The following is an 18,093-nucleotide window of genomic DNA, read 5'->3' as shown; positions in this document are numbered from 1 at the left end:
TTCTCATTTTTTTGTTAAGAACTTTGAGGGGTTTGACTTTCTAAGAGAATTAAACGGATTAATAGTATATTCTATACTCTATAGAGTATTGCATGTAATCGCTTTGTGATGGTGGACTTCTAGTCGCTCAAATCGCACACAAATTACATCGCATGAAAATCGCCGCGTGTGCCTAAAGAACATAAATGTTTTATTAAAAAAAAATATTTTATACTTCTTAACATTTTAATTTTTTTATTAACTATAATTTATAGTATATTTATAGTTTATTGTTAACTCAATTTAACACATTACAATATATTCAAAAATATTGGTCACCTTCTATGTGTAATTTCTAGATCTGCATCTGTACTTAACTACCTAAAAATTATCTGTTAATAAGATCATACATGCAGATTTTTAAATATATGGTTTGCGCGTGACAGACAAGACATGTTAAAAACATATTCACTGTGACATAGAACACTCCTAAATATTAAAAAGAAATAATTCAAAATTTTACAGAGTTTACACTACAGAATTAAAAACAGTGGCACATCTTTGCCAATACATTTGGTTTTAATATACTATAAGGCAATGATACAAGTATTGCATTAGTGAAATACTTGCATAGGCGGACTTAGGGGTTGATTTTTGAGGGGCTATAGTCCCAGACAATATTTAGACACTAATGTAGTCTACAATATCTTTATTTTTCGTAAATTTTCCACTTTAAGTATATGTGGCATATATATGCTATATTTTGTCTTTTTTTTTCTCGACGAGGTGCGAAAAGGGCTAGAATACTATTATTTCCATCCACTTACTTCGTCTATAATTTAAAAATCAAATAACACAAAAATTATTTAATACATTACAAACCAGTTTTTGGTTTCACTATACTTAATGGATGAATTAAATATTTAGGTTAAAATTTGACTTCTAAAAGTTATCTTAAACATTTATCCTTTAAAATAATACCTACTGTAAAATTTTTGTGTTTTAATTTACTATAGTAATTATAGTTCAACTTACGTATATAACAAGCTCCACTTGCCAAAACAAACTGAAATATTTTTCATGTATTAAAAATATTTCATGTATTTTCATGTATTAAAAAGTATTTATATATATATATATATATAAATACAATGTTTATATTTTGTATTTGTTTATACTTAGCTGTGGAAAAGTAGTCTACAATGACAATAACAACCCTTCACCCCACCCTCCCAATAGGTCTTGCCACTAGATGGTTGGCGGTCAGCCGCCAGAATAATAAAACATTAGAAGTTGTCTTGTGTAAAATGACACATAACCCACAATCAAACGTTATCCAACTAGTCTAAAGAAAAACTAAGTATTAAAATATGTATAAAAAAAGGCACATTTAAAAAAAAAATGGTTTTTTAGGTAATAGAAAATTAAATAAGAATATACTAAAATAAAAACACCAATTGGTTCGGGGGTGGGGGGCTAAATCACATATTGGGGGGCTAATGCCTCTTTAGGCCACCCCTAAGTCCGCCTATGGTCCCCGGCCCGCAATTAGCACCCAGTGCAAACCACTAAAGCCAAGGAACACCTATCTAATGAATCAGAACAGTATACCTTCAAATACTAAGTATTAGCACATATATTTATGTGTACACATAAACCATTATGCATATGGTTAAAATCTAAACTAGTTATTAATATGAGATTGTCCAAGTAATGTAACTGGTTGAATACATATTATGTCATGTAATTGTACCCTCATGTTTAATAACAATAAACATTCGGTTCATGATTTATTAAAGGATAGATTATTAAAAATTATAAAAACAATGTCATTTTTTAAATAATTAGTATACTAAACTGATAGTAACAGTAACAAAAATCAAAAGAAAAAATATTTTAATACACTTCTGCAATAACGTGTTTTTCTTTTTCAGAAACAAAAGGCACAGTATCCTTTTTAGAGTGTCTACGAATATTTTCTTCCCTGAAAAAAACATTACACGATTTAGAAAAATGTAATCCAATATAATTATTATTTACATACTTTCTTCTGATTTTTTTTCTGGATTCTAATTGTTGTTCACGTTCATGATAAATATGTTTTGGTATTTGTCTATGTCTTGCTATTCTCTTTATTTGAGGATGAGCAGCGAATTTCTCTTTCAATGTAGCATTATAAGCTTTAGCTCTCTCTTCACGGGGTCTTAACTAAAATGTATATTATATTAATAATTTTAGTTAAAAAATATCACACAACATAAATTGTATTCAGCTGAATACTGACAATTCCCAATTTTTCTGATGCATTAGCTTTCCATATTCTTATATTCATTTCATCCGATGCACTTAAAACATATTTATTGTCCAATGACCAGATAACACTAGTTAAATGTTGCATACGCTTAGTGTGGTAAATTTCTCTGGAATGTCCCTAAAATATGTTTAAATATTAAAATACTTATTTTATTTTTTGTTAAAAAAAAAAATCATTACACTAGTGCTTTCATAAATTCTAACAGATTTATCATAACTTCCAGTTACAAATTCAAGTCCTGTCGGAGCATAATCTATACATGTTACAGCAGATACATGATCCATATGCACATTAACTGGCCGTTTTAAATTTCTTGTATCATATGAATAACAACTGTAATAATAAAATTGAATGTTGAATAAAAAAAAAAAATTGTATGATAAATATTGGAAATTACTTATAATCTTCATTAGCGACAGTAAAATTGAATGCTTCCATAGGATTCCAAGCTAACTGATTTGACTTTAGCTTCATTACTACTTTTCTCATAGGTTTTACTTCTCTGGTATCGTAAAGAATAATACTACGATCACTTGCACATGAAGCTATTCATAATATCAACACAACAATCATTACTATTATGGTTAAAATCATAGAATAAATTATCATACAAATTGTAAAAACAGGAGCAAAACAAGGCCTATTTATTTTTACTCAAAACTTCATTTGCTTGTCATTACTATTAGCATATTTAAATTGTTTAATATAAAATAAAGCGTCAATAACAGTGTAAGGTGTTACTAATTAAAATTAATAATTATGTTATTTAGTTGTTCTTTTAATAGTTACCTAAAACGTGAGTATCAACTTGATTAAAAGCAATATGATGCAAGCTATCTACACCCCATTTTAAAACTGAGGTAGGTTGACTACGAGTTATATCCCATAACTGTACAGCATCACCGCATGTCGCAAAAACTTTGTCATCCAACCATTTGTGACTTATACCGTAAAGAACAGACTAAAAATTGAAATAAAATTTCTTGGATTATTCATTATGATTACTTTAAATATTACAAATAAGGGTTATTCAATGATATTTGATCAATAACAATCTATACAATAATCGACACACATCAAATTGAAAAATGAATACAAATTACCATTTTTTTTTTAAAGCCATTTTCGATTTAAAATTAAAATTGGTAAATCACAATACATTAAATATATAGATTACATAAGCATTAGTATTTCTCCCATTTGACTTAATTAGCGTAGGAAGATAGCTGTGGTACAATCTAAATTGATAATATGTTATAGTATTTGGTTTATGTTAACGTTAGATTAATTCTACATTCCCTCGTAATCAACCTCGTCACAATTATAAAATTAAAATTAAAAAATAAAATATATAATAAAATTTATAAAATTAAAAAATAGGGGCATGGTGTTGTAAAGTGGCTACTACGATGACACTCAGCACCTGAAGTCAAGCTGTTTCCATTGCTCCTTGATCCCCGACAAATAACCACAGTGGTTAGTAGCGATAGCCTATTGACCATGCCATGTCCATATGTGTTCAACCCCATACAATTAAAAACCAAAACAAGCTAACTTAAAATGTTGATAAATTAATTGGCCTTTTATACCACAATGTGAGCTAACCCTAAGGTTGTATGCACATTGAGATGTAGGCAACATAGTGCATTGCAGTGAAGTTTTCTGTGACCTACCAGTTTGAACTTACGAGCACATATTGAAGAATAGTAAAAGTCAGATTAGTATTTCACCTATATCAGCCTGCATCACATTATGTTCACCACACGGTTTACTGCTCTATGCTGCACTTGTTGTCTGCATCTCAATGTATACCAGCCCTTGTACTTGGCTTTAATCAGTTATTTACTACATTTTAAGCAAAAATGTTCAATTAGTAAAAAAGTAGCGATATATAAACATCATTTAATTATCACGATTAAAGGTTTGAGACATTTTAATAATGTCAATTATATTCAAAAAGTTATTTTTCAACATTCTAGTTGGTATTTATTAACATTAAATTACCATATATACCTGTGATATAAAAGTGTGAGATGGTGTCTCAAATTCTTCTTCTGTATTCCATACTTTTATTGTGGAGTCGTCTCCTACACTAAGTAAACTAGTACCATCAATATTGAAACATAAACCACGAACAAATCGTTCATGCCCGTTAACAGTATTAACACATTTTTTTCTAGATAAATTCCATAGGCGCACTTCTCCATCATAAGAACCACTTGCAATTGTTGATAAAGATTTAGGGTGTTTAGCCATGCAAAAGATTCCATCACGATGACCATCCAAGTTACCAATAAATGGTTTAGCAAATACTCTTTCTAATTTAACTGCATTAAGAGCACGAACATACTCTCGTGATGATTGAAAAGGGTGAAGGTTTGGGTCATAATTTCGAGGCACTGAAAATAAAACAATTACAACAATACTAGCTGTTTTAAAAGTTATACCTCAACAACTAATAATAACAAAACAACAAATTTGAAATCATTTTTATGAACAGTTAAAAAACATTGAGACAATGAATATGTAATTAATATTTAATTATTATTTAGAACTGTAATGAAATTCATACCTTTTTGAATGTCTCGTTTTGTTTCTCGCATATAGTTATCGGGGTTTCGTGTTAAAATCTTAACTTTCATAATTGTATATATCTAAAATATAAACATAAGTCCAGAAACGCCACAGAACGTAGATTTCTGATTTATTTCAACTAATACGTCTTATACTATAGTCTATAACTAAAATATGAGTCGAAGTGGACAAAATCCAAATAGATTAAGGCGGCAGAAAAAAATTGTACTTTTATCAATATTGTGTTTTGACAACCTCCTTCCATAATTTAAATGTGGTAGTGTTATCTATTCTGTGATAGTACAATTTAAGATAATGTTATCTGTTATTCTGTGGTGTAATCATCTAATACTGTAAAAATTAAATGATATAAAATATAATAAATACATATATACGTACAGCATATGCCATATTTATTATTTTGTGTAATGTTAGATGTCCATGTTAAAATGACATTTAAACACGGATTCCACAGCTTATTTCAAATCCGCGTTTCCTCCCATGACGTATTGGAAAAACATTTTTAAAGTAAATTACGTGATTAACTATTAAAATGCAGTGTGGAAAACAACTTTCCTACTTTTTACCACAGTATTGTTGGAAAGGCATATCTGCCACTGTTCTTGTGGGGAACAGGATTTGGAATTGCAATCCACAAAGATATTTGCATACCTCAAATCCAGTGTTTGAATTTCACGAGTATGACAGACGCAGTGGTTATGACACGGGATTCAATGTGGCTGATAAACGAATTGATAGAATACGCATTGGCCTCAGACAGTTAAAACAAGAAATAAAACAATGGAAAGAAGAGTTAAAAGAAACTTGGGAAGCTGATCCTATTCTCGACTATAGGGCAGGTATTTAATATTCAATATAAATTATTATTAAAACATATTATACATTGTCCAAAGTTTCTTTAATAGGTATATGTATTTTTTTATTATTCCCCCATAATAAGTAACATTCAACTACCAACATAGGGTTAAATAAACAAAATATAAAAAAACATTTTTTATATATTTATCAGTTATTCCCTTTTGAGAAAATTTAAAGTAAATAAAGATTTTCTTCATCTTGAATGTGATTGTCTATCTGAAAAATTTGACTTCACTATCACCCAGCTTAAAAAAATACATAGATCCTCCAATCTATGTAATTGGAGATCTATAAATATTAATTACATATATATTCTGGTGAATATAACATTTCAATGAGGGGCCTTTAAAAATCATTGTATAATAAATATTGCAATATTTATCACATACATTTTTACAAAAATTAATTTTACACTACTCTTACAATATTAAACTGCCATTATACTGTAATTCTAGGTGAAATTGATGTATTTTGGAAATTTGGCAAAGAGTCATCACTGAACCATTGGATTGTAACAAGTGATAGTGACCACGCTGAAGGATTTAGTAAATGTGAATTAAAACTAAGCCATCAAGGATATGGTCTGTTCTGTGGAAACTTGTGCTCAAGAGTACCTAAAGATGGAAGAATGCAAAACTCTGGTTACTGCAATATAATTACCAAACGAGTCACAGTAAATTTTTATTTAGTATAAAATCTATAAGCTAATTTATTAATTTATTTTTGTATCATTTTCTCGGCTGGTTTGGCAGGTATTTGTCATAGAGATTTCAAAATTACTTTTTGGTGTTCTTAATTACCATCAATATTATTGTTATTATGGATTATTTACATTCTAGACAGCTAATGTAGGCAAGCCTCTTCTATCATAGTTTCGAAACATACTTAACAGAGGGTCGCCAATTTGTTAATCTACATTCTATAACTTCTAATACATTTTCAGTAACGTCTTGTGTCCCACAAGACGGCCACTTATCCTTATCCTTTGTTATTAATGTATTATGTACCTATTTAATACACGGTATTCTAAGTTATTAAACCCTGTCTAATTTTTCTATTTGCTGATAAATCAAAAAAATTGTATTGAATTACATCTATAAATGATTGTTTTTTCTTACAAGAAGTTTAAATTAAAATTAAATTTTTATCCTGGTGTAGTAATATTGGTCTATCTTTAAATGTCGAAAAATTCAAATGTATGTCCTTTCATCACATTTGGGAAGTTAACTGGCTTGTTTATTGACTCAATAGTGTGCCAAGAGCCACTAAAGTGTGTGACTTAGGTTTTGTTAATTGTGTTTGTTCCTTCACTTTCTTTCCAGCCTTATAGACCAAGTAGTTGCTAATGCAATGCAACTATTGGCTTTTCAATGTAATTCCTCAAACTTCAACTTTCCTACATGTCTATCCACATTATATAATTGTTTAACCCTCTCTTTTATAGAATACAAAGTTGAAATATGGTGTCATTACTTTGTCACTTGATTGTAGATCAGATTGTCTAAATCGGATAAATAATCATTTTTTAAGTTATGCTGATTATACCTTAAATATTCGTCTCATATTTACCCTATCAGAGAAAACTAAGATTGAGTACTTTTTGAAAATTTGAGAAAGAAACTAAGCTTCAATTTTTATAAATAAATAACATTTTGAAAACTATAATTTCATTGTGTAAATATATTTTAAGGTTGTTGAATAAAACATAATAAAAAAAACATTTTTTATAGAGGGCATTTCAATTAAACTCTTATTTGGATTGGAATCCTTATACTCACCTTAATATGCGAGTAAGAGGTGATGGACGAAGCTATCTTCTAAATATCCACATTTCTGGACAATATGATATTTTGTGGAACGATGTCTTTTCATTTGTGTTGTACACACGAGGCGGTCCTTATTGGCAAACAGTTAAGGTAATCCAGAAATAAATGATATAAATGATAAATCATAGATTTTAGATTAATTTTATTTTTAGTTTTATAGTACAAATATAAATATCAAACATAATAATTGTTTAATGTAAATTTATCTTTTATTTTCAGATACCTTTTTCCAAATTCTTTTTTGCTAGTAAAGGACGTATTCAAGATTCACAAGCGCCACTACCATTAGCTAAAATTAGTCATTTTGGTATCACAGTTTCTGATCGAGCTGACGGACCATTTCAATTGGAAATTGATTACATTGGCACTGAATTTGATCCTACTCATCACGAGGAAACTGCATATGAAATGTATAATGTAGAACAGAATTATATTATAGGAACATAGTTCATAAATTACCTAGGTAGTTAAATAAAATTAATTTGTTGTGGACGGTGTACCTATTCATTTATTGACAGTGTTTTGTAAAAAAAAAAAAAAATGAATGTTACGTATACTGTACTCTACTGTATACTGTACGTTAATATACTCTACTCTTTAACTTATTTATATCAGATCAGCCAACATTAACTTACAGTTTATGACTTTGCTGACGACAAAGCAATAATACCCAGCAATCCTGACACTATCCTAGCCTCTATCTATGTTCAAGACCACCTCAATCTTCTCGAAAATTGGGAAGAATGGGGTGTAAAAACGAAGAAAGCCAAGTCCACGCATTGTACTTTTACACTTTGTCATGGAATATGTCCTACACTATTTCTTAATGACTTGCCTCTAATGCTCAGTGCGTGCACTACCTTGATATCATCATTGTTCGTCGACTTGGCTGCCTCACATAACTAGTAAAATAAAGTTACTTTATGATAGATTTCGTCTTCTTCACCCGCTACTAACATATAAAATACCTACCAACCTATAGCTCTACAGATTACTGTTAAGACCCATCTGATCATACAGCATACAGCTGTAGGGAGCTGCTGAAATCTCTAACACTAACCGTATTTAAAGACTCCGATCCAAAGTCCTATGTAATTTTTATAAAATCCCCCACCTTATGTTTCCAATCAATTTATTCATAAAAACCTAAAAATGTCTACTGTCAAATTAAAACAAATGTTTTTGAAACTGAATAGTCATCCTAATCCAGTAATCTTTTCATTACTGGACCAATAATTATTCCTGACAGCCCCCAGTAAAAATTAAGAAGACTGGTGTCGTGACCTGCTAGTTCAATAGAAAAAAAAATTTAAACACTATCTTTAATTTGGTGAATGAGATAATAACAAATTGTCGTAATGAATTTATATGCAATGAAAATTAAAAATTTCTACTTTCAAATCATGGAATGATCTTTTAAAACTAAATTAAGGAAAACTGTGTTTATTAAAGTAATAAATAACGTAAAATAAATATATAAATTAAAATTAAATAAATATAATTTAGAAATATACATAAAATAAGCGCAAAAAACAATTTAATAAAAGTTTATTGTACAAAATACACCGGCGCGTGTGGTTAAAGAGATATTAATTGAATTATAGGTACTTATTGATTTTATACTCTAAACTTAACCGTTTGAGGAGCGAATGAAGAATACATAGATATTACTCAGAGAGCAGATTAGGAAAGGAAAATCGATTTAAGAAGATTTTAAATTCCGGAGCAACGACATAAATATCGTCTTTGTGATTTGTCATGCAAAAACTGATATGTGCAAGATGTGACCAAGTGAAATAACATAAAATGTGTAACTTGAACTACCTATATTATTGTGTAGAAATGATATACAAAAACTATAAAAATACAATTGTCAGTTTTTGTGATACATTTACTTCAAAAATTGGAATTTGGAACAAAATGTTTTTTGTGCGAAGTTATAGTAATAGATTTATTATTCATCTATAACCTTGGTGTGCGTGGTGGTGGTCGATAATTTATATCACATTCATCATATTATTTCATAGACCTATAAAGATAAATTTATTTATAGGTCTATGTATTATTTTAGTTGATTATCCAAATTAATATTAGCCTGCTATCTAACGGTATTTTGTTGTACTACAGTAAAATTACCAATTTATGATAAAACCACCGAATAATATTATTATTTATTCTGTGATAAAACTGTTCAATAGTCAATACACTCCATAGACAAGATACGCTGCGTAAATATGTGTTAGCGTAAAAATTTATAAACATTTAACTCAAAATCCTACGAGATGGGTATATTCGGCAAATCTACCACCGTCGATCCCAAAGATCAAGTGAGTTGTTCAGTTTGCATTATTTTCCAACGACTAAACCGACTATATTTGTATTTAGGTTAAACAGTGGACGTCGACTGTACGGAAGGAAGGATACAAGTTGGACAGGCAAATAAGAGGTAGTTCATAGGGGTTCTGTTTGTTTAATGTGTTAAGACAGATCCGGCTTATTAGCCCTTCTCCTTGATTGCACTCTAGAACAAAACAGGCTTCTAGCTGCATAGTTGTCATTCAAATTCAACTCTTTACAATTAAATATTAATACATTTTATTTAAGGTATTCAAAGAGAAGAAGAAAAGATAAAACGTTCTCTGAAGGAAGCTGCCAAAAAAGGCAACAAAGATGTATGCGTAATCCTTGCCAAAGAAGTGATAAGATCTCGTAAAACCATTAACAAAATAATTACATCCAAGACTCATCTGAATTCTATACAAATGCAAATGAAAAACCAATTATGTGAGTTAAATAGTATATTTCACTATGGCATATTATTAGCACATTTAAATAAACATGTTTGATGACTATGATCAAAAGATAATGTCTTCGAGTAAGTTACTTTTAAATTATAATAACTGTTACGTATTGTGTATGAAAAACGCTTTATGTTACTTCTCAAGACGCAAAGCGGAGCATATTTTTTCCCCAATTGAATGGCATTTTATTATTGCTATCTCCTCCAAAACAACTGCACCCAACTTGATAAGACTTAAAATGTATATTCGTTCTTATCTTTAGAGTGCATTTATTGAGTTTGGCTTCCTTAGATGCTATCAGTAATTAATTATTAATCTCATATTCATCTCTACACATAATATGAACTAATACTTTGGCTTAAATGCACTTTACCACCCCACGCCCGAATTTCGTTTTTTTTTCAATTGATTTGTTTTTCAATTCTGAAAACGATGGTGCAAAAAAAAAATGTACGGAAAAGCTTAGTTTTGAAGTTTCAGACGTTTAAAGGTCGCCGATATCGACATAGTGGGCGTTCGTTATACTAATTACGAGCAGCCCTCTCGTCTACTTTTTCATAACAAATTACTATGGTGGTGTATGTAATTGATTTAGTTTTAATTAAAATAACTCATAATTAAATAAAGCAACTCATTTATATATATATATATATATATATATATACACAATACACATAAATATATGTTTATAAAATTTAAACATTTATTGTTTTTAATTACTTATATTTATTACTAGCTGTTAACTGCAATTTTATTCATATCACAATCGGTTCAGCCGTTTCAGGAATAGCCTGAACAAACAGACAAATTCTTCAATTTTATTGTTTTATTTAGTTATTTGAATAGGTAAACTATTTACACTGATTTTATCAAAGTACGAGATACAACCTATTCTGTTACGTTACAACACATTCTGAGTCCGCACGATAACCATTACTAACCATTGTTAAGTAGCCATTTGGATATGGTTTGTTGAGAAATGAATATGTACTGCACATGATGTTGTACGAATGAAGTTCATTTAAATTTGTTTTAATACATTTAGAAGAACAACCCATGAAAATTATGATACTATATTTTGATAATAAAAAATATTTATCTCACAAAATGTATGACTATTCCATTAACTATATTATACATATATATTATCCTAATGCTCCGCCCACTTTTTATCCACAAACAAATCTAGTCTTATTTGAAATTAATTTGTATAAATTGTTGAGTCATTACATTTTTATATAATTTAATAAAAGATCAGAATCATAGAATCCAATTTTACTGTATGGTAAATAAATAGCTGTTAACATTATTCTCTTGTTGAATCAATAAACATTATGTTTTATTTAAATTTATTTTTTAGCTGTTTTAAGGATGGCTGGATCCTTACAAAAATCAACAGAAGTAATGCAAACAATGCATAGCTTGATCAAAGTGCCTGAAGTTGCAGCTACTATGAGAGAATTGTCAAAAGAAATGATGAAGGTTAGGTTTAAACAATTTAAACATAGTAGAGTATTGATATTATTTTAATAATTTTGTTTTTAGGCTGGAATTATTGAAGAAATGTTAGATGACACTATGGAAAGTGTTATGGATGACCCAGAAGATATGGAGGAAGAAGCCCAATCACAAATTGATAAGGTAATTTTCCGTACTTTTCGACAAAAGTCCAGATAAAGTTTTGTACAAACTTCATATTTACTCACTGATTAAGCATTTAAGCCTTTTTTTCCTTCAAAATTAGTCGTTTAAAAATAAAATTGTCGACCGATATTTTCTTTGAGACAAATAAAATAGTTTTAAAGAGAACTGTCCAAAAAAGAAAAATTGTCCATGGGACACTTACCTTTTGACTCTTTAACATTAAATAATTCACTTGTAAAAATTATTTAAGGTATTATGGGAAATTACGGCAGGAGCATTAGGTGAGGCACCAATGGCTGTCACAGAAACACCCGGTGGATCAGTTCAACCACAGGAGACAAGAACAGAATCAGTCGATGAAGATAATGATGACTTGGAAGATATGAAAAACCGCTTAGAAGCATTAAAAAGTTAAACGTCATGTATGAATTGTAAATTTTACAATATATATATGGATCGTATTTTTAAAAACAAATTTGGTTGACTACTGTAAACTTATAATTTTATATTAAAAACAAATATTTTTATCAATAGAAAAACTAATAACATCTACACATTTCTTTGTTTATTATACAAAGATCATACATTTTAAACGTATTTTGCTTATAATGAATGCAGTATTAAATGCTTTGGAGTACTTAACTAATTATTCTGGTAATGGTTTTTCTACTATATTATTTGAAAAGCTTTTATCCAGTTGGATTCTTTTATAATTTTTAATCTAGGTAAAAATAAACTGGTGTACTTAAATGTTTAAATACTAAAATAGCTTAAAAGTTAAGTATGCAATCTGTTGTTTAGTATTTAGTTGTTCAATAATTTTAAAGACTTGTTCTAATTAAAATTTTAAAAGACCGTTCATTTTTCCTTTTAAAATACTGTGGAATCATTTTATTTATTTATTTTTAATCTTTTAAAATATAAACAACTATTCTCACTAATTATGTAATAGGTATACATTAGATAACATTATACTATAACATAATACTATATTGATTTTTAATCCTAGCTTATTGATATTTTAATATATAATTTGATAACTAAAATATGATACAATTTGTTTACTTCGAAACTAAATTTTTTTATTACTTCTTACCACTGTCTTTAATTTAGTTGTAAAAATATTGTTTTTATTATTTATTTATTTTGTAACACAATTTTTATTTATTATTTTTTGTGCTTTTTTCTTCTTTAAATATTAGGTATATTCATTAAATCCATTTTCTTTCATTTGTTTATTATGTTGATATGAAATTTTGTTAACTTTATTTTTGTATTTTTTTCCACTCTATGGCAATGATTAGTATGATAAATGTATCAATTGGTGTATTTATACTATATGCTTTAACTATAATAAACACAGCTAATATGTATACATTATATAGTTTTTTTACAAGTATACATTACAATAAAGTTTATCAAACAAAATTAATTTAAAAATATTATTTTCTTAATTTTCAGCTATTTACAATAGAAACCTTATTTTCAGATAAATATAGTTGTTTGCGTTCATTTCCAGGCAGACATAACACTAAAATATTAATTTATATAGTTTACTGTGTTATAACTTTGAAACATTACACATAAAAAATTTTCCTTCACCATTTAAAACACTTAGACTTTCTGCCGACTTAATTATAATGCCATAGACAGGCAGGTTTAAAAATGGTGTGCTTTTTTTACAATAACTATATAGAAAACTATTAATTCAAATAAGGAATTATTAAAATACTTTTAAACGTTAAAGTGTTGTGTTCTTCACTACGTTAGCTTTGCAATTTTTTTCCAGTTCAGTGAGTGGAGGTGCCCTAAAAAATGTAAATATGGCTAACATTTTTATGAACTGGTTATAACTCGCTTATACCGTAAGATTTAATAGTTTTAGGTTCAGGGGTTCTTAAACAAATTTAAGTACCTACCAAATTTTAATGTACGAGTATTATAGCGGAAATAGTAATATAACTTTTAGCGTAAAACGGGCACGATAATAATGTTTAAGGGTCATTTTGGCTGAAAACGGAAACCATCGGTCGATTATGACCCGGAAAAAAGGTCTAACCCGAAATAAAAATATAACAATGTGCGCAAACGTTTCACCCTATAATCGGCAAGAATTGTATAATGTGCGCCAACGATTTTTCACCAAACTAATGTATGTAGGAAAATGTACCGTAGTCCATTCTGATTTTTACGCATATGGTCGTCATAGATCTAAGCAACAATTACTCGTTTATTTTTAAATGCAAACTTTTTAAGTCAACTACTTCACCAAGTGTCTCAGTTGTATTATGCTATTATATTTTTATAAGCAGGTACCTACTACTTAATTACAACGTCTATTAAAACTGTGCATTTCATTTATAACTGTTTGACAATTTTCATTATTAACAAAAATTATTACATCTTAAAAGTTGAATTTAAAAATTACATTACGTATCTGAAAAAAAGTATAATAAACGTTTAATTCTAAATTTCACTCTTCAATTATAGTAAATGTTTTACATATTATGGTACTATCGAGATATGTAACCTGTCTATTTATAATAAACCTGTCAAAATATAATACGTTTTTGCGATAAAATACAACTATTTGATTTGGACTATAGTTGAAATAAGAACTCGTGGTATAATATAATTTTTCAAAAGCTTATATTTAACATTTTACTATAAGCGTTGATATATTGTGTTAATGTATAATAATAATTAATTATTATGCATGATAATTATTTAACGGTCAGTAGGTGTTAATTGTTCAATACAATTATATATTTTTGACTATTATTTGATTAAAATTTGTATTTTGTTTACCTATAATATTAAGATTTATGGATAAAATATAAAACCGAATACTTTAAGAGGACGCCACACTGCTTATTTTTAAGGACTAAAGTGTAGGCAATTTTTTACAAAATCTTAACTTAAAGGTTAAACTGTGATGTGTAAATATAAGTTCAGTAGTTAGGACTCTTATTTAGTAGTTAAATTATTTTTCGGACTATCACAACATCTTTAAAATTAATTATCCTAAAATTCGAGTCTTACACGAATTAATTTTTCTCTGGTTTTATTATATAGTTAAGGAAACTAATTCATACATACAATTTATGACAAAATTATCTGTGTTCCATCATCCGTATTTTTTCGATATACCTAATACAGCCAACGCTATATCATTTTTAAAATAAGTAAAATAAGTCCTTTTTTAAATTAATTTATTATTTATTAACTGGTTGAATATTATAAAAAGGGCGATGGTAGAACACAGTCAATGTTGTTGTCTATATTATGTGAAAATTTTGTTTCTTAGTTTTATTCTTAATCTACTACAGTTTTCTCTCAAACTCCATGATTTTCATATGAGAAGTATTGTGCCGATTTCAATAAAGGGATGCTTTAGACCTAAAAAAGCGAATTTACAGTTGTGTTCGGGTCGTGTGCAAAATTCTATTCCGCATTATAATAAATAATACCTATGTGTTATTATTTATGATTTAGTAGGTATCAGCATTATTCAACGACAGACAACTTACCATCTTAAACAACACAATACGAAGCCGGTGCAAAGTGAAATCATTTTTTATATTTCTTAATATGGATATGTTTTGGACTGGATAAACAAAGTTTTTTTTGCGTCATTAATTTCACGTTACCGTTCCCCATCCATCTTCTCTTCTATTCTCCTCGCCTCTTATCTCCAATTCCCCTCTCCTCGCCACCTTAAGAAAAACGTTTTCTAAGCCCAAAAAACGTATCCATGATTAAATGTTTATTCTTGAAGCGTAATAAGTATTTTTTTTTATCCTATCCCCATTCCCCGTCAATAACACACATAGTGAGCAGAAGATAATAGCTGTTGCCTTTATTTGGAGAAAAAAGAAATATAATTTCCATTATTATTCTCATTATTATTGCTACAAACTTTATAGTTTGTAATAAATTCAAATACCCGTTGATTCATTCACTAGTACCTAGCTGCCTGGAAATTTACTTCGGTGTAAGTATTTTTAAGTAAAGTTTTTTTTGAGGTATTTCCTATAAAAAAAAGTTTAACAACAGATTTTCAAGAAAATTGCAGATGTTATAGTCACACTCTACATCTATCTTCAGTCTAATTTTCAGACCTTAAGTACCTTAAAACTATAATATTTGTTTTGTCTGTCGGGAAATACATTTAAATACATTGGATAAAATTAGATATATTTAGAACAATTGATTAATCTAGAACCAAGAGCATCAAAAGGACAGCCGAAAAAACATGCAACGGTTTTCTTACTAACCTATTATATGTTTATTACTGATACTGAAAAAAATCAATAAACGTCGAAGTGGGTTTCCCGTCTTTTTATGAATATACATCCATATAATGATTAGTAGATTCAAAAAATGACCATCCGCAATTGTCAATAATCACTAAATTGATTGATGAAAACCAATATATGAACTGACATTACTGTAGTCCGCACAATCAGCCATTTAAACGGTTCAGAAAATTCACAATCATACTGCTAATATCTCTAAAATATGTATTGTTCTTAAGATGTATAATATCGACATGAGTTGTAGCCGCTTTTACCAATCCAATTCAAAATAGACTTATTATTATTATTACAATACACCTTATTATGGAGATTATGTATGGATAAAGTACATGCCTAGATTGAGTACAAGTTTAGTGTTGCGTTGATCATTAAAAAAACCTATCGTAAGTATTATATGGATACTCGTCTTTTTTGTTTGTTATTTCTGTATCACAAATAAAATAACACTACTTGATTCACTGCACCAACATAAATCAACAAAAGTGTTTAATGAAAACATAACAGGCTTGTAACGTTACATTAGGTACTTTTATTATTCTTAAAACAGCTATAGCTAATAGAAATCATATCACTATAGTAGAACAGCACATTTTGAATTTTATTGCATTCGTGTAGATGGTAGACCGTAGATACGTATGTATACATAAAGTATAATACAGGCGTAGTCAAGGGTATTGTGATTGTACATTTTGGGTTCAAGTTATAGAGGCTCGGATTCCAAAAACTCCAAACAACTAATAAAAACCGCAATATATGGGGTCATACTAAGTGCTGTGGCCAAGCTCGAAATGGCCAAACTTCCTACGCTTACACGGATTTGTTTAGTTTTTAAAACAAGCCTACATAAATAGTATTTTATACATTCATATTTGCCAAGTTGTGTCCATGTTGGATGGTACTTATATTGTTGTGATAAATGAATAAACAATGCATGATTTGAGTGTGTTATAACAATAGTCACACTAAACTAGGTATATATTATGCTATAATTGTTTTTTTTTTATTACTATAATAAGGGCCTCGACTTCTGAGGTCATTAGCCAGTATGCTATAATTGTTTATGATAAACCAAACGCTGATTTGTATTCAGATTAGGCCATTAAGTTATAAAATTATGTAAACGTTTCCTTATGACAAGTGACAACCAATGTTTACTGCCGAATTATAAATTGCTGTACAATAATTAATAAAGTATTTTAATTAACTATAAAAATATTATACTTTTTTTATATTATACAACCATCAAAGTAAATATTACTTTTTTACTTTTCGTTACAAAGGTGAATATATTTATTTTTAGTTAAAAACTAATTAAACATGTACATTTATACATGTAGATTAAACTGCACTGAGTAGATTAATTATGTAAACGTATATGGAAAATATACTTTCAGTCTATCCGCCTCTTACACTTACGTCATCTATAAAAAAAACATCTGTAAAACATCATACGCAAACCCTTGAGAAATTTAAATAAATACGAGTAATACCTATGCCAAGTTGTTTTTCTAATACCATACATTTTCCAGCTGCTATTGTTATATTTTTCAGGTTTATGCACTATTGTAATGGCACATACTACATAGTGTATGTATATATATATAGGTACATACAACATAGTGTATGTATATATATATAGGTACAGCTGTCCTACAATAGCATTTTTACATTTATTGTTGTTCTACTTATGTATTTAGGGTAGTGCATTTGGTTAAAGCTGAAAAGAATAAGTGTTAGAAAAAAAAAGTATACATTTA

At 28.6% G+C, this 18,093-nt stretch overlaps 3 protein-coding genes across 3 annotated transcripts; 2 read left to right on the top strand and 1 right to left on the bottom strand.

Annotated features, from left to right (window-relative positions):
* Positions 1 to 1,753: 1,753 nt before the first annotated feature.
* LOC126844506 (DDB1- and CUL4-associated factor 13-like) lies at positions 1,754 to 5,097 on the bottom strand. Its single transcript, XM_050582756.1, has 8 exons — positions 4,866 to 5,097; positions 4,307 to 4,692; positions 3,083 to 3,254; positions 2,691 to 2,838; positions 2,473 to 2,626; positions 2,264 to 2,410; positions 2,024 to 2,187; positions 1,754 to 1,963 (listed from the first exon to the last, which is right to left on the bottom strand). Exons 1-8 carry the CDS (start codon positions 4,933 to 4,935, stop codon positions 1,876 to 1,878), a joined length of 1,329 nt encoding a protein of 442 aa, XP_050438713.1. The 5' UTR covers positions 4,936 to 5,097; the 3' UTR covers positions 1,754 to 1,875.
* Positions 5,098 to 5,236: 139 nt separating this feature from the next.
* On the top strand, positions 5,237 to 8,064 carry LOC126844507 (complex I intermediate-associated protein 30, mitochondrial). Its single transcript, XM_050582758.1, has 4 exons — positions 5,237 to 5,727; positions 6,202 to 6,419; positions 7,477 to 7,662; positions 7,792 to 8,064. Exons 1-4 carry the CDS (start codon positions 5,421 to 5,423, stop codon positions 8,017 to 8,019), a joined length of 939 nt encoding a protein of 312 aa, XP_050438715.1. The 5' UTR covers positions 5,237 to 5,420; the 3' UTR covers positions 8,020 to 8,064.
* A 1,681-nt stretch (positions 8,065 to 9,745) lies between these two features.
* Positions 9,746 to 12,777, top strand: LOC126844331 (charged multivesicular body protein 3-like). Its single transcript, XM_050582457.1, has 6 exons — positions 9,746 to 9,899; positions 9,958 to 10,018; positions 10,177 to 10,356; positions 11,734 to 11,855; positions 11,919 to 12,014; positions 12,268 to 12,777. The coding sequence occupies exons 1-6, from the start codon at positions 9,855 to 9,857 to the stop codon at positions 12,430 to 12,432; spliced, it is 669 nt and encodes a 222-aa protein (XP_050438414.1). The 5' UTR covers positions 9,746 to 9,854; the 3' UTR covers positions 12,433 to 12,777.
* The last annotated feature ends 5,316 nt before the right edge of the window (positions 12,778 to 18,093 follow it).

This window comes from Adelges cooleyi, unplaced genomic scaffold (assembly GCF_023614345.1).
Source record: "Adelges cooleyi isolate 19-005CV unplaced genomic scaffold, UGA_ACOO_1.1 ACOO_flye_CR_arks_rails_tigmint_CR_PRNA_651, whole genome shotgun sequence".
Lineage (NCBI taxonomy): Eukaryota > Metazoa > Arthropoda > Insecta > Hemiptera > Adelgidae > Adelges > Adelges cooleyi.
Note: the sequence above shows the minus strand (reverse complement) of the source record. Positions and strands in the feature narration are given on the sequence as shown.

What these genes read in the sequence shown, in the direction of transcription:
- LOC126844506 (XM_050582756.1), bottom strand. Translation starts at nt 4,935, where the DNA reads ATGAAAGTTAAGATTTTAACACGAAACCCCGATAACTATATGCGAGAA. An exon ending in CTCACACTTTTATATCACAG is followed by an intron (nt 3,255 to 4,306) that starts GTATATATGGTA and finishes TTCAATTTTTAG; the next exon opens with TCTGTTCTTTACGGTATAAG. An exon ending in AGAAAAAAAATCAGAAGAAA is followed by an intron (nt 1,964 to 2,023) that starts GTATGTAAATAA and finishes TGTTTTTTTCAG; the next exon opens with GGAAGAAAATATTCGTAGAC.
- LOC126844507 (XM_050582758.1), top strand. Translation starts at nt 5,421, where the DNA reads ATGCAGTGTGGAAAACAACTTTCCTACTTTTTACCACAGTATTGTTGG. An exon ending in TAATTACCAAACGAGTCACA is followed by an intron (nt 6,420 to 7,476) that starts GTAAATTTTTAT and finishes CATTTTTTATAG; the next exon opens with AGGGCATTTCAATTAAACTC. An exon ending in CTTATTGGCAAACAGTTAAG is followed by an intron (nt 7,663 to 7,791) that starts GTAATCCAGAAA and finishes TTTTATTTTCAG; the next exon opens with ATACCTTTTTCCAAATTCTT.
- LOC126844331 (XM_050582457.1), top strand. Translation starts at nt 9,855, where the DNA reads ATGGGTATATTCGGCAAATCTACCACCGTCGATCCCAAAGATCAA. An exon ending in TGTCAAAAGAAATGATGAAG is followed by an intron (nt 11,856 to 11,918) that starts GTTAGGTTTAAA and finishes TTTTGTTTTTAG; the next exon opens with GCTGGAATTATTGAAGAAAT. An exon ending in CCCAATCACAAATTGATAAG is followed by an intron (nt 12,015 to 12,267) that starts GTAATTTTCCGT and finishes AAATTATTTAAG; the next exon opens with GTATTATGGGAAATTACGGC.